The sequence below is a fragment of the Carassius gibelio genome, chromosome B17, assembly GCF_023724105.1.
Source record: "Carassius gibelio isolate Cgi1373 ecotype wild population from Czech Republic chromosome B17, carGib1.2-hapl.c, whole genome shotgun sequence".
NCBI classification, from domain to species: Eukaryota; Metazoa; Chordata; class Actinopteri; order Cypriniformes; family Cyprinidae; genus Carassius; species Carassius gibelio.
In genome coordinates this window covers 15428371-15445519 of record NC_068412.1, presented here as the reverse complement: position 1 = coordinate 15445519, position 17149 = coordinate 15428371, and the positions used below count along the sequence as shown (strand labels likewise).

General features: G+C 36.3%; 1 protein-coding gene across 2 annotated transcripts in view; it reads left to right on the top strand.

The window, feature by feature from the left end:
• Positions 1-17149, top strand: part of mdga2a (MAM domain containing glycosylphosphatidylinositol anchor 2a) — a 136485-nt gene that overhangs the window by 52151 nt on the left and 67185 nt on the right. For both annotated transcript variants that reach the window (XM_052581272.1, XM_052581273.1), the window contains exons 3-6: positions 5037-5211; positions 9116-9312; positions 11479-11611; positions 13220-13489. In XM_052581272.1, coding sequence (XP_052437232.1) covers positions 5037-5211; positions 9116-9312; positions 11479-11611; positions 13220-13489 — 775 coding nt within the window. The remainder of the gene's footprint in view (positions 1-5036; positions 5212-9115; positions 9313-11478; positions 11612-13219; positions 13490-17149) is intronic.

Sequence of the window (17149 nt, the reverse complement as noted above, 5' to 3'; positions counted from 1 at the left end):
ACAGTAAGTCTCACTCAGGACTCGGTAAAGCCAAGCCAGGCCTGAATGGGCAATTTGCTCCACTTGTCTGGCTGGTTGGCAGACAAGTACACAGAGGGAGCTACAGAATCTCTCTCTCTATGCCCGGCTGAGCTTCGTGTGCAGCGTCCTTTCCCTCATCTCTCCATGCTTCCTTCTGACTTATACTGTATTTGTGTGTGTGTGTGTGTGTATGTGTGTGTTGGTATTAAAAAAGTGAATTGCTATTTGAGATGGTTTGTTTGACATTAAAATATTTGTTTGCCATATAAAATGTTAATGAGGCAATTACTGTAAGGCGATCATTGTTTGTTCTAAAAAGTGGTATCCATATAGTATAATAAATGTACTTACTATTTTGATAAATATTCTGTTGTCCTACTTAGGCTGAAAATATATTCCCCTTCGGGGAACTTATGTATTTTCAGCATTTACAGGTGGTAGTCAGTGATTTAATTGCTGTCCGAATCAAAAATCTTGTTTTTTTTCTTCCAAGTCTTAGGAGAAAATGCTGTGCTGAATTTCATGCTGTTTTCAGTCGAGCTGTAGGTTTGTGTGCGAATTTAATTCAGTTTTAAATCGAACTGTTGAAAGAATGAATCGATAGAAAAAATAGTTTGGAAAATCATTTATAGACCGCCTCTATGTGCTGTAGCCAAACTGTTTGATGCTACTGTATGTGTTGTGAAAAGCATTTGCTTATTTTGATAAAAGGGACTAGTATTAGAGAAGTGTACTGATTTTAAATAAAAATAAAATAGTTTACCACCCACCACAGTGACTAAGATAAACTGTTAAAATGGACCATTATTATGTGGAGCGATTATTATAAAATTATTTTGATCTATAAACCTGTATATATGTGAAGTAACTAAAAAATAAGTTAGAGGCAGATTGTGTAAATTGTTAAAATGGGCAATTATTATGAATATGCTGTAATATATAAACCTGTAGAATATACATGTTAACTTATTACTATATGTGAGGTGACAAAGAAATAACATAATTCAATTCAATTCAAGTTTATTTGTATAGCACTTTTTACGATACAAATCATTACAAAGCAACTTTACAGAAAATTAAGTTTCTACAATATTTAGTAGTAGCTTATAAGTGGTGACTGTCAGTTTGTGCAGGTATGACAGGATTTTTCAGAAAAATGAGTACAAGACGTAGTCAGCCAGACGATGAACATTATAAACAGCAATTATTATATGATGCAGTCACACTTGTAGAAATATTTGTTAGTTCTGTTTGTTGATTTAGGGTTAGCATCATCTGGGGTCCTCTGAGGGGTCAGCATCATCTCTTCTCAGGTGTTCTGGATCCCGACTGGAGCTTGTGTATATCCTATTTACCACGGGATGTAAATAAGGCTAGACATAATAACAGGCAAGTCGTTTCACCGACATTGAGCCAAGTCTCAATTACAAATACGGAGTCTAATTCATGAGAGAGAAAAAGATCATTCAAAGTAAAAGACTTATTTGCAAGGGATCTTGAATTAATTACCATTCAAATAGAGCTTATGCCATGTATTGATCTGGAGATCAGATTTGTGGTAGAGTATTTGCTCATTTCCAAGTCAAAACCTTAATGTGAACAGTAGCATCAGAGGCGTCACATGCTCCCTCAGATTTTTGAGCCAAATGGATTTTGAATGCAGCTTTCAAAAGACAAAAAAATAGCAGAACAATATTTTTTTTATATGTCATATAATCACACAAGCATGATTAGAAGGTGCAGTGTTGCACAGCATCAGCTGTTAAATTCAAATCTGCGTTCGCACTCAGGTTGGCACTGAGCCAGAGACAGTTTTTACAGCTATAATACTGCATATTATAACCAAGCAATCACACACGATTCAGTTGAGCTTATGAATGCAATAGCTAATCAGAGGTGTTCAGATGAGTCATCGCGGAAATGCTGGCATTCTGTTCCCCCGCTGAAGGAATTCTGTTCCCTGACGATTCATTCATCAGAAACAACAAAGTGCAGATGTGCGTACGAAGTAGGATATTTATTTCACAGTGTAAACAGCTTCAGTGATTATAAGTTTTTAAAAGTGCTTGAAAAATGTTCTTTGCTCTGTTTCTGTACAATGAAAGTGTAAGTATAAAGATGGGGTTCAAGCATAGTTAATAGATTATAATATTAGGTTACTTTGCCCATCGCCTGTTATAGATCAATTAATCTATAAAGGTGCAAAATGCATTTACATATTTAAGAATCAAGATATTTCATGATATTGTTAACACATTTGGGAATATTTCAAATAAATAAAACCTAAGCCTATATCATGTATACTTATATACTTATACTTAAGGTTGCTGTGTGTCACATGACAAGCATGACATCATCAGCACAGCTGATAGGTTCTCTCCTGTATCGGTAGCATATGAGCTCGCTGCTCAACATTCAAATACTTAGCTAATGTTTGTGGTAACAGTTAGCAGCGCACACCAGAAACCCTCCACCTTCCCCAGCTCCACTTGTATAGATCTGCTACGGGGTGATCATGTATGCTATGGACAGAGGTGGAAAGAGTACAAAAATATTCTACTCAAGTAAAAGTGCCATTACATTAATGAAATTTTACTTAAGTACAAGTAAAAGTACCAGTCTAAAAATCTACTCAAGTAAAAGTAAAAAGTAGCTCATTTAAAATTTACTCAGAGTAAAATTTACTTAGTTACATTTTAACAGTGGGAGGGAGTCAAAAATGGGACAGGCCAAGGGTTTCAAACTCAGTTCCTGGAGGGCCACAGTCCTGCACACCCTGCACAGTTTAGATATAACCCTAATTAAACACACCTGATCCAGCTAATCGAATCATTTAGGTTTATTTGAAAACTACATGATATGTGTGCTGGAGCAGGGTAGAACTAAACTCTGCAGGGCTACGGCCCTCCAGGAACTGAGTTTGACACCCCTGGGATAGGCCTACTAATCTCAAACTAGTTGTTTTTAATTAAAGGAATCAGTTATTTAGAATAATAAAACATTTGGGCTGTTACCAGGCAAATCAGTATCAACAAACTCATCTTTTAATGCAGAGGAAATGCAGAAGATTCATTGGAAGTGGCATTTAGATGTATTACACTGTTTAGTGCAGGACAAGAATGCATTTAACCTGCAGTTACAAATGCATGAATAATGTTTTGAAATACAAGACATAAAATGTTGAATACTCATTTGAAATGATAAGAAATTAATTATTTTAAAAAATCAAAAGATACTTTAAATGTGAAATAAAAATGGCCAGTATGTGTCAGCAGGTCACTGTTAATAAGTGAGTCATTGCGATTGAACCGAATCATTTAAACGGTTGATTCATTCAGAAACTAAACACTGTCACGTTGCTCAGAGACGCAAAACTTTGCCTTGGTGGCTGTGTTTGGAATTATTTTCTGCTAATATAAAATCATATATTAATGATGATTTTTGGAGGAAAATATGGCATTCTTTGTGATTTTGATTTAATATATGAAATTATATAAATATGTGAATTTTCTGCCCCTATATCTTCAATTTTGTGATCATTCTAAATGCATTTTAGGAGACTGAATCACACAGTGAAAGAATGCACTATAAATGCGCGCGCACATCATTAAAACAAAAATTATGATATTATCGCAGACGATATATATAGCACACTCCTCACCACTGTCTTTTTGGCTAATTTGTGCAAAACCTCTTGCTAAAATGTCAAAGCTTCATTTTAACCACCAATGCAACGATGCAATTATTTAACTTACCTCTACATTCTTGCGAAGGGTTGATGTCTTGTCGAGATTTTATAAGATGCTAGTTTGGTCTCCCTAGGCAAGTACAGCTTACACTGAATAATAGAGCATACATATGGCCAGGGGTTCACTTCATTTCCTTCGAGTTAGACTTCAGAATATGACGGGGTTTCGTTTTCAGCAGTGTCTGCACCACTAATGCCTGTTTTGTCTGTCTGCATCTTTCTTGTGATTTTAGCGCCAGTTTGCCCTCCTGCGCCCATTATTTACTGCCGTAGTTTCCAGGGAGCGATTAATTATTATTATTATTTTTTTTTTTACTCAGTAATTCATGTGTTTTCAAATGTAGCGAAGTACAGTACTTCAAACAAAATATACTTAAGTAAAAGTACAATTACAGATTAAAAAAATTACTTTAAAAAGTATTAGTACACAAAAAAGCTACTAAATTACAGTAACGCGAGTAAATGTAATTCGTTACTTTCCACCTCTGGCTATGGAGGTTATTCATGTTATATATGTAAAGCAGCAATATTTCTTACTTGCTCACACATGCTGTGGATGTATTGGCAGTAGCAAGCCTCAGTACTTGCTCTGCTGCAGCAGTGTAGCAGATTTATTCCACCAAGACAAAATACATTAACATTGTCATGTACATTACCATGCAAATCACTCAAAGTTGTCATAACAGAACACTATTTCATGTTGACTTTTAAAACTCAGCAACATTATCATAATTGTGTCTTTTTATCAGTATTTACTGTATAATGTTTGAGTGTCTATGAGCCAATATGCTTCACCAGAGACAGATATAGAGGAGGAGATGAACCACTCGCAGAAAAAATGAATGGGAAAATTGCCACATTTATTATGGCATCTGTAGGAATCTTTCAGTTAAAAGATCCAGTCTTTTTTAAATTGAGACATTGTCTGTTTTTTTGTTGTTGTTTTTTACTCTAGAGAATGCAAATATACATAAGCACCGGCCTAAAAATTCAGTTTTGATCAATTTAAGCTAGCAAAAATTGCTAAATCGATTCTACTATTGTCATATTTTATATATGTTATTACACAATGATTTGCCCAGTTGGTTTTTACCCAATTACTATTGTCATTTTTTATATATGTTATTGCACAATGATTTGCCCAGTTGGTTTTTACCCAATTCATGTGCTCTAAGGAAGGCACTAGGCTAGTTTTAAGCCACTAGCTGATAAGGTTCTTTCTGAGCTGATGTGATTTTTGTTTCTCTCTGTTTTTTTCCTGTGTCAGATACGATGGACCAAGACAGCAGGAAGTGCTACTGACCGCTTCCAGGACTCCAGCGTATTCAACGAGACACTGCGCATAACCCGCATCCAGAGGCACCAGGGCGGCCGCTATTACTGTAAGGCTGAGAATGGCCTCGGTACTCCTGCCATCAAATCCATCCGAGTGGACGTCTACTGTGAGTTAACAAGCTCAACCGCCTGCCGGCAAAAAAACACACACTTAACACACACTCTCATCAACAATAGCTTGGTAGTAGCCTTTGCTGACTGTCCCTGCATCTCTCTTTTAGCTTTTGAGGCACATACTCAACCTTGATTCAGCACTTCACTAAAAAATCCTCAGGTTACAAATCATGGATAATCAGGTGGAAAGACACACTTATAAGCAGAAGCGTTTGCTGTAGTACCTTCTAGGTTCAATGTTGCTTTTATGCTGTAAACTCAGTTTTATAAACCAACAAATAAAAGGAAACAAACTTTTGATTGTAGCATTGTAACAATTGTTTTATCAAAATTATATATGTATTACAAAAGTTATATATTATATCAATCAGCATAATAATGATTAGAAATTAGAAGTACTCTTGTTTTTTTAAAGCTTAAATAACTTCAAGCTTTCTGAAAAAAACATACATTTTTACATTTCCATTTCTCTGTCCTTTTTTCATGATTATGAAAAAAACACAGTAAAAAAAAAAGGGGGAATTTTTTTAAATCCTTTGCTTGTTAAGCTATTACGAGCACCCATTATTCAAACCCATTTCTCTAAAAAAAAAAAAACATGTTAGGCACAGTAATCTAAATAATTTATCATGGCTGGATGACCTTCCAGCATTGTTTATAATGGGCCAGAGCGGTTTCTAAGCGTTAATGCGTCTCTCACTAGCTGCTTTATGTAGCTCAGAGAGAGACAGTAGCACAAATTCCAAGCACATTTTACATGCCTACTTATGCACAATATTCACTAACAAAACAGGGTGTTATAGTGACTAAATCTCAGCCTCTTAAGCAGCTAGCCATTAGCCACAACCTTTGTGCCCTTCAGCAATGAATGTCCCTGAAATAAGTGTACTGTAAGTCACTTTGAATAAAAGCATCTACTAAATAACTGCTTAGAAAATATTTTACCCACTTATGGTGTCATTTAATGATACCGACACAATAGCAAAATGTGTTAATGACTGGGTAATGACACTTGCTCAATGCTCAAAGAAACAAAATACTGTATTGGTATATAAAATATTTGAAATTTTACCAGTTATATATATATATATATATATATATTTTTTTTTTTTTTTTTTTTTTTACATTTTGTCATTATTTTTTTTTAGATATATATAAATGAATATTAGATGCATTAAATTAATTTGAAGTGACATTAAATTGATAATATTTAAAATATTTCTATTTCAAATAAATGCATTTTTTATTAAATGCTAGCCTTTTTATTAAACAAAACTCTATTAATTAAAACTGTTTTCAACCTTGATTATTGTCTTTGAGCACCAAATCAGTATATTAGAATGATTTCTGAAGGATCATGTGACACTGAAGACTGGAATAATGATTCTGAAAAAGCAGCTTTGCCTTCACAGAAATAAATGACATTTTTTAATATATTCAAATAGAAAACGACTCTTAAATTAAAATATTATTTCACAATGATGTGATCAAAAACATGCATCCCTTAAGCAAGAGAGACTTCTTTTCCAAGACATTCAAAATCTTTCCAACCACAAACTTAAAATATATCAAAGAATCCATTGAGGTGTCTCATCATACTAGTGATTTATGGAAACCATTAACTCTGCCTATGTTTCATTACCACTTTATGTTTGAAATGAATTACCTCTGATATGGTCAGACTTGCAATATCTGGGCTATAATGGAGCATGTGTTATTTCACGTGTTTCTTGTCTAGCACATTCTTAGATCATCAAAAGCCAGCCAGTCAGATTTTTTTATATGACCCATAATAAGAGCATATCTCATCTAGCTCTCTTTCAAAGAGTTTTGCACTCACACCCATCACCATTTTAAGTCCGTGAACACTTTTATTTTCTTCGAGATGCCACATGGCCTCATTATCGACTTTAAGGCACTTCTCGTTGAAGGACTGGCAACCAGAGACTTTGTTGAAATCAAATTCAAGCCTTTGAATAGGTGACGAAATGCGTAAAATGAGAGGTTTAATGAATGAGTGAAATGAAAATGAGGATTATTCTTCAAAGAGACATCAGTGTCAGTAGGCTCGCTCCCGAATTTTTCCAAGTTTCAAAGGTTTACTCCTCTGCTATCGGAACCATCAAAAACTATCACGATCTGTCAAAAAGGAGTTGTGTGTTGCCTCTGTTCCCTACAGACACAGAGGAGCACTAGATGTTGTAAAGTGATTTACGGTAGCACAGAGAGATGAATAGGAGGAGCGATGGACGATGGCAGGCAGCATTGCCGTGGGGAGACAATGAGGAGCAAGTCATTACCCTTGAATTAGAGAACAGACCTCAGCTTGTCATTTTTATTCCTGCTTCTTCATGGTGGACTGTTCGCTGGTGGGCACTCGCTTTTATCGATCAGAGACATGCTACTCCTGATGCAGTGATCAAAGCCTAGACACATGTCATTGATAAACAACAGCCAACACACTGCCGATAAACAACTGAGTGCTTCGATTTGGGTCCGCGCGTTGTCTCTGAGTGTGGCAGCACTCACTAGTCATCAGTTTAAAGCACTCGAGATGGACAGCAGCGATATTGATTGCATTCTGGTTTACATTCGTCCCAAAGTGGCCAACTTCAACCTTGGATCTTGATCTATTTTCCAATAAAAGAGACCATTTTCTGTCATCATTTAGGCCTACTCACCCAAACCTGTATGACTTTCTGTTTCGTGAAAAACATTAAAAATATCACCTGGCGTGCTGGAAAATATCACCAGTGCTGTCAGTCAAATAGTTGCTGAGCAGATTGATTAATGACTGCAAACAAGAGAAAGAAAGATTTTGAAAGGCTTGGTTTATTTATAGCCGAGAGTCGAGGAAGGCTTGTGCTTTTGAGGGCAGTTTGTAAAAGCACATGGCTTCTCGTTCAAGCACTCTATGATAATTACTGTAGCTCTTGAAAAAAATGACGGTTGTAAAAATACTTACGATTCAAGTGCCAAAATGCAGGCGCCTGAGTGGTCCATCATTTTAAACATTATATTTGCTGTTAACGCTTGGATGTTGCTGCACCCACTTAGTGCTGTTTTCAAAGTGTTTAAATTGATAAAGTAGATTTTTTCCAAACGGAACTAAAATAATAAACAAAAATAGTTTGATGCCATTTCAAGTTTTTGATGTTGCTTAATAATGTAAGCCTACTGTTCATTGTTATTTGTTATATCTTAGACATTGCATGAACTAAGAACCTTACCAGATTGCATTTGATCTCAATAACACATATGTGTTTTAACTGGTGTTTAATTGGTTAGGTTGGTGTAAAATGAGTAAAAAATGTCGAAAGTAATTTATGTCTATCTTGGACCATAATAAATAGGCTACTGTATGAATTGCGCTCCAGTAAATTTCAATTCTTTTATGGGCTTCTTAATTTAGGTCGTTTTTGGCTCATTAAGCAATTCAACAAATTATGCCTTCAATCTCTGAGCAGCTTGGAAGGAAACAGGGAAAAGTCACACTATAATGTTGGAATTATTCCACATATTAAGGTATATTTAGCGACAACTTAATGCTAATAGTGGCACGCAACTTTTGTTGTATAAAACTGTGAAATATGCGTTTGAATTGAGCTTATGACTTTTTTGGAATTGGGGCATGAATATGAATGCATGAAGGGTGGCATAAATAAACCTAAATATGGAAGTTGTTGTTTACCTGTAACCTAGTTTTCTGTTTATTTACATTCTGTCATTTCCATACTTCAGTCCTACGTGCCTGTGTTTATTGAAGCCTTTTTTTAATATACCTAGCTAGGGTTCTAGATGGCTATTTCTGTCTACCACCATATCCGCAAAAGTCTCACGGCCATGTTTCAGGGCAATGTTAAATCAGTGTGACTGACCCATCTGTTTACATTTCAGATTTAGATGACCCCATTGTGACGGTCCATCAGAGTATAGGAGAGGCAAAGGAGCAGTTCTACTATGAGAGGACCGTGTTCCTGCGGTGTGCTGCCAATTCAAACCCTCCTGTGCGGTACAGCTGGAGACGGGGGAGGGAGTTCCTGTCTCAAGGTTTGGACAAGGGTGTGGAGATCTATGAGCCTTTCTTTACACAGGTAAGACGTTAGCTCAGACGTGCTGTATATCAATTTATCATATGTGTGGATATACACTGCCATTTGAAAGTAGATGGTCAGTAGATTTAATTTAAAACAGTTTATTTCTTCTTTTAAGCAAGGATGCATTCAATTTATCAAAAGTGACAGAAATCCATAATGTTTAAAAAGATTTCTTTAAATGCTGATCTTCTGTTGAACTCTCTATTCATTACAAATATACTCCACAAACTTTTAGTCAGCAGTTTTCAATATTCATTATAAGAAATGCTTATTGTTGGGCAAAATCAGCATGAATGATTTCTGAAGGATCATGAAAATTCAGCTTTGCCAACACAGAAAAAAAAAAAAAAAAAATTTAAATATAGTATAAATAGACAGCAGTTATTTACAATTATAATATTCCAAAATATTACAGTTTTTCTCTTTTTATTTAAGTAAATGATATCTTGGAATATAAAAAAAGCATAAAACACATCTTTTAAAAGCATGAAAAAATCTTACGGACTCCCAACATTTTGAACAGTAACATAACTGCATCAATAGTGATATAATGGTCAATATAAGCTAGAAATATGACAACAATTGAAGAGAGCATGAATTATTTTATATTACAATACCCATATATACTGTATCACTATGTTGTTTTTGCTGAAAATACAGTGAAGATTATACATTTTAAATAAATTTAATTAAACCACTTTAAATTCTGATTAGATAAGTTATGTTTGAGGCCATTGTAAAATAGCTGATACAGTGTGCATCGGTATTGATATTTAAACCAAGACATTTAAACTTTAAAATGAGAGAAGATGAAAGCATGAGTTGCTTGAAAACATTTGATGAACTTAATTGCTCTTGCATGAAAGATGTTGCAGCTATCAGGAGAGAAAAAAAGGGAGCATCAGTTGACATTGTGAGTGTTATCTGGTCCAGGAGGATGCACATCATCTGACAGTTAAAGAAAAAAGGCTGCTTTCAAAACACTGCTTTGTCACATCCGATATGGCACAGTGATTTGCCCAGAGTAGATCCATCCTGGTAATTAGTCATAAGACACAGGGTATTTCAGGACCTGTTTCGCTCTTCTTATTCCCTACAGAGAATCAATCACGCTACATTAGCCTGTGCACTTAAAGGAGATTCTGCATGTTATTTTCAATAGAGCCTTCTTTATCTTTCAGCCTCTTCAGAACTATGAATATGAATCTAATGCACTGCAGCTTTCTGTCAGTGTCTCAGACTAAAAAGCAGATCAAAAGCTAAGTATCTTCAGAAGATTTTGGTATCAAGCAGTGCCACTATTTTTAACTGATGGACTTTAAAATGCCTGTCTTTGTAGAAATTGACCTTTGAATTGAGGTGAGTCGCTTGTGCACGTAATCAACTGGTTCTTAACTGGTTTGGCTTCAAAATAAAACCCTATTTTTTGCCATGCTAACCATGCACCATTATATGGTTAGCTGCATTTAATTATTTGTATTTAGCCTTGTTTTCCATGCTGTTTGTATCAGTATAGATCTGTGACAATCTTTGGGGGGTCGCTAACCACCAATTAAAATCCAATGCTGTATTGTAAAATGAAACTCTCAGTACTTTCAAATTGTGTAAGATTACTCTATAAAGCTCCAGTAGCCAGAGGGGTTACAAGACCAAAATGAGCAAATTAGCGGAAGTCTTTTAAAGCACAAAAAAGCTCAGATAAGGTCAGATTGGATATGGCTAATTTTTTTCCTCTGTCCTTTCTCTTGTTGGATGTGTTCCGAATAGTGTTTTATGTGTAGAGAAGATCAGTTTGTGATTTCTGAAGCAATGATAGCATGTATCTATCTATTTTATTTTATTTTAGAACCACTAAGTAAAACAATTTTTCAAGTGCATCATTACTGAGCAAACTGAGCATGTTCAGCAGCCTTAGTTGAACCTAACGGCAAGTAAGTTCTTAATGTTTAAGTTGATCTTACTAAATTACCTAAAAGTTGACTTTATTTAATTTTGTATGCAATGTTAACTTTTCCTACACTCAATAATATAATCAACCTTTAAAATACAGTTTGTCTGACAAAATTGTATTTTTAACAGTTGAATATTATTCATATTAATCTGTGTACTAAAGCAAAACCTGCTGAGTTTCTGTTCACACAATGTCTTCTGCTTGGGTTGCAGGGGGAGACCAAGATCCTGAAGCTAAAGAACCTGCGTCCTCAGGACTACGCTAACTACACGTGCACTGCCTCTGTCCGCAGTGTCTGTGGTATCCCTGACAAGAGTGTGCTGTTCCGGCTCACTAACAAAACTGGTGAGAGCAAAACCAATGCCCCCTCCTCGTGCACAGCATTGTCTGTTATTTTAGTCTCCTTCTGCTATATTTGAGCCTTCCAACGAGTAAGAAACTACATGTGAGCAGCACCACAGAAGCAACTCTCAAAAGGAAGTGCCCTGAGGCTCTTGTCACCACAAGTGCTGTGTGGTCTGATAATCAGCGAGCTGTGAGTGCTGCATGTGTTATTGTGTATGTTACGCCTGTTACATTTAGAGGCCTGCTGCTACTTTTCTCCTCCTTCGTCGGTTGACGGCTGAAGAAACCGCCCCAGGCTGATGTTTTCACCACTGGCCTTGCAGTTAATTCAGTCCATGGCAAAACCATATTCTTAAGGAAATGGCCCTGCGGGTCCCTGTGCTCCTTATCTGTCTCAGTGGGCTTCACATGCTACTGCGGCGAAGACCTGACCTTTACGGAATCCATTAAAGAATGAACAGAGTCGGCAGACCTTTCCCTCCGGCCATCTCGGTTTCTCTATCTTCCTCTCTCTCTCCACCACCCCTCCCATCCCTCTCGTTTTCTTGCACTATCCTTCTTTCTCACCTCTTTTTTCGTCTCTCAGTGCATTTCTGGCAGCACATTGGCTGATGAGGATGATCATCATTGACTGATTGCTTTGCCAACTTGAGGGCACTTACATTACAGCGTGCCAGTGTGCTCATAGGAGCAGGCCTTGATTATATAAATCGGATATGGTCACCTATTGCATTACGGGACCAAGTAAATCACTCCCTTTGGGTGATAATTGTAAACACCACTTTTCTAAAATATAAACACATTAGCATAGTAATGTAAACCACCATACTTTAGATCAAGCTGGTACAGTATGTGAACTTTGTGTATTTTTGCTGTAATTACTCATTTGAAGTTGGTCACATACCTGAAATTGGTTGTAAACAAGCATTTAAACTATTCTGGTTCCTTGAAAATCACATCCCAGAATGAATATTCATGAGTTAAGCTGTTAAGTTTTATTATGTGTTCCTTAAACTTTTTGGATAGCTCCTACACCTTACATGTTTAAGGGAACCCAAAAATGTCAGTTTTCCCATCATTCTTACTTCAGATGAACACAAACTGAGAATTTTTGAAAAATAATCCTTTTATGTGAGTCTATAAAATGCAAGTGGACAGATTCCTCAAAGTTGACGCTTTAAAAACCGTGCAAAGCAAACAGAATGGTAATCCATACAACCACGGTTGTTGAATCAATGTCTTCCCAAGCAGAATGATAGGAGTGTGTGAGAAAAATACTAATGTGTTAAACTTTTTAAACTATAAACCAGCACTTTTGGCCAGCTGTCATACATGCACTCACTTGACATAAAGATGATGGTAATCCATATAACTCCATCTGATGAATCATGTCTTCTGAAGCGAAACAATAGGTGTGTGTGAGGAAAATGCTAAATTGTCAAACTTTTTGAACTGCAAGCCATCACTTCTAGCCAATGGTAATACATGTGTTCGCCTTGACGTAAATGTCAAAAATCATGTAAGTGTAGCAGCAAGTGTCCTTTTAAAAAAGAAAATAGGGCTTTCATATAAAGATGATAAGAGTTACATTGTCTGTTTTTGTCCTAGCCTCCCCAACTATTAAGCTGCTTGTGGAAGACCCTATTGTTGCCAACCCTGGACAGACAGTGGTCCTGGTGTGCATCATCTCTGGAGGCGAGCCCACGCCGACCCTGACATGGGTTCGGAACAATGAAGAGCTTCCAAAGAAGAGCAATCTCAACAGTGAGACCCTCACAATACCTGCCATCAGCACAGAGGATGCTGGTGTTTACAGCTGTGTAGCCAGTAACAACGTGGGTAATCCTGCGAAGAAATCCACCAACATTGTCGTCAGAGGTGAGAACTGAGGCTTTGCTGGTTTAGTTTGTTTGTGCTTAGATGTATGATATTTTCTGTCAGTTTTTGGAAGTTTTTTATTTGTAGAAAGTGTAAATAGCACTGGCCACTTCAGTGTGCCCAAGAGTCTGGTGGAACCAGACAAAACTACCAAATGTTGTCTGAGTTGGATATTGGAAATAGGGCTATCGCGATAACTGCAATATTGTAATAGTGCTATTTACACTATTGACAAGCAAACCACAGAGGAAAGATAGCAACCGCAGAAACTCATAAAAACATTTTATGAGGCTGTGGCCTTCTTGTTTTTTTCAATTTGTCACTGTGCATTCAATGTTAAATAAATGATACAATATGGTTACGACTGTAATTTTCTCATGAGCCATCGATCTCGTCCCAAAACCTAATGTCACGCCGCCAGTTTGGGAATATTTCGGCTGTCAACCCAATGAAAAGGTTGAGCCAGCAAATTTAGATGAGCCGATATGCAAAATTTGCAGCTAAAGGTTCCTGTGGCGCGGCAATACATCTAATTTGAGGTCACCAGGACATTCTAAAAAACGCTTAATGTGGTTTAATTTACTAATACTGTGATATTAACAGACCAAACTCACTAAACGTCATATTAATAAAGTATACTATCTACAAAAAATCAGATGATCCCTGAATATGAATTAAACGCGTTTAATAACACGTTAAGCCTTTTCCTCCTGCTTCTGTTGATAGCCTTAAAGAAAAAAGATGCATATTTTCCAAGAAAAATTTAAGCAGCACAACTCTTTATAACATTGGTAACAAAATGAAATGTTATTTGAACACAAAATCAGCATATTAGAATGATTTCTGGAGGATCATATGACACTGAAGATGGGAGTTATGGATGCTAAAAATTCAGCTTTGCCGTCACAGAAATAAACTGCATTTTAATATATATATATATATATATATATATATATATATATATATATATATATATATATATATATATATATATATATATATATATATATATATATATATATATAATTTGTAGTAATACAATTATTTTGCAGTTTTTCAGATTAAATAAATGCAGCCTTGGTAAGCATAAGGGACTTTTGAATGGTAGTGTTTATATAGGATGCTATGTACTTGACAAAATGCAAATAGTTTATGTTAATATTTACACTGGGGTGTAAATAGCATCTAATTTCCTTTACACTCCACACACAATAAGTTTTGCAAGCCTCTGAAGTTTGCTGTCAGCATTTTCTCTATACCCATTTCCATTTATTAGTGCATAATGAATTACTTAATGATTATCATAGAAGCAGAATGACAGTACATGGGGGTAATAAATATCTCGACAATGAATGCAGTGTGCAATTATGAATAATGACTGACAGTATGCATCGAGAAAGCAATCAAGTTGTGGTTTGAAGCTAATGTGAAAGGACGAGGATGTTGCAACAGTTTAAGGATTATTAGAAAACTATTTGTTGAAACTTTCTTGAAGGTTTGAAAGAGCCTTGCCCTGAAATGTCTTATAAATAGCTGTTTTTCCAGCCAGCATCATTACCTAGTGCAATAAATACCCATGACTTTCACGTATTACATCTAGCCAAGAGAACAGAGTGAAATGGAGAAAAGGATTTGCTTTTTCAGGCATCTGTGTGCGTGTGGGACGCTCTCTGAAGAAGCTTTACTATCCCCGCTTGGAGCAGCTGTTTTAGCTTACTTCACAGTTACTCCTTCCCAAGGCTGATCCCCGGTGTGCACAAAAAGCTGTTTACACATCTGGAGGTCCAGGTTTTAATGTGAATCCCTTACTGTCTGTCAACTCACCGGGTCTGGGGAGCACAGTGAGATTACGCATTTCCATGGAGCCGGGTTTCTGTGTGAGACTAGAGGGTACGATGGGAGTCAGATGTCTTGCCAGAGAGAAGGATCATCTTGAGGTAGACGGCAGAGGGGAAGAGGATCATACTGAAAAAAGAAATCTGCCATGTGTAATTCCCAAAGCTCTTCTGACAACAAAGAGCAATCGTTTGTGCTTAGTTTCATTACTGAGAACTTCAGTAACTTTGGGGTTTTTTGGGGGCAGTCAAATTTTCAGAAACCTTTTTAAATCTCTTTTTTAGCACTGTTATAACAGTCCAACAGCACTGGGAGCTTTCACTTTTTCACTCTACTTGGTAAAATGTTCTGCACAATGCATTATACCAGTAGGTTCTGTTAACGGACTAATTGCGTGTGTCATTGTAATCATTTGGTCAACAGATCATTGAAAAACTGTTGATGCATTAAGGATTAAAACAAGTAGCTGTCTTTATGAATGAATAATTGAAGCACACATTTAAATGGTAAATAAATAAAATAAAAAACACTGATTGATTCAGGAATGAATCAAGTGACTCTTGCTAAGAGTGAGTCATTGAATCATTCATTGAGTTAATTAATTCAAAAACATTGATTCACTCAAGAAGTGGAGGCATGCAGCAATTCTGCTGCTGTGTTGGCAAAGCAAAAGCAGGCCAAGTAACTAGCACATTTGTTTAAAATGTATGTTACTCAAATAAAATATGTTAAATTTAAAATGTATGTTACAAATGTGCATTGAATTATTGTATAAAAGCATTAGCTCACTTGCAGTTGTGTTGCTTTTGCTGTAAATTAGCTTCTTAGACAATTTCCACATTAGAAATCATTTGCTTATTGCCTAACATTACCTTCCGAGACACTTTTTGCATTATTCATTCTTTGTAATAATAAAATGCTATTATTTTAACATTAATTTCCATTATAAGATTTTGTTCACTCTCACATACTGATTCTCTGGTGGCTCTGTTTTTGCTTCTGATTGCTTTTCTATAATCGCTATTGCAGAAACAGACAATCCGGAGCCACTAAAGAGCCCCCCCTTTTTTTTTTTGGAGCATTAGACATGCAATTATTTTGTTCAATTATTATTCTTTCTTTTTTTTCAAACCTAATGATCCAAAACCCTTTAAACACTATTAGAGTATTTTCAATGTACTCTCACAACAAATGAAATAAACTTCCCACAATACCGTTGACCTTACTTTTGTTCTTTTCTTGATGTATTTGCCACCTTCTGCTCATTTTCTACTACATTATATGGACAACTTGAATGTCGCAATATAATTGTCAGAAGTTTATGGCTGACTTGTGGCCAACACTGCATTTTTATCCTAGCCATGTTGGCCATTCAGGTTTTAGATGGTTCTCTTATGGATGGAAACGACACTATTGGGCAGAAAATAGCAACGATGGGCCCGTTCTCTAGCTCAATAGATAGAGGAAGGTTTTATAATATAAGATTGTCAGAGGGGACGTTACAAGCATGAGCTGCGCAGCTTCTTTCCTGCACAGATGGCGGAATCTCATTTGTTGGGCAAAATAAGCAAGGGATTGGAGAGAAAACGATATTACATGGGAGGGTTTGGAAGTTGGGTAATCCCAACACACTCTGCTGGCTGCTTGTACAAAGCTCTATGATAGCAGCTGTACTGGTCATTTGAAATATGACCTTTTCTCCTGCAATGGGAAAAAGAGCATGAGTAGCCAGATGGGCGGTGGTGGAGGTGAAGGGGTAGAGCTGTTTGACCAATCACTGATCAGAGAGGAAGCTGCACGCTTGTGGATTGATGAAAGTAGAAT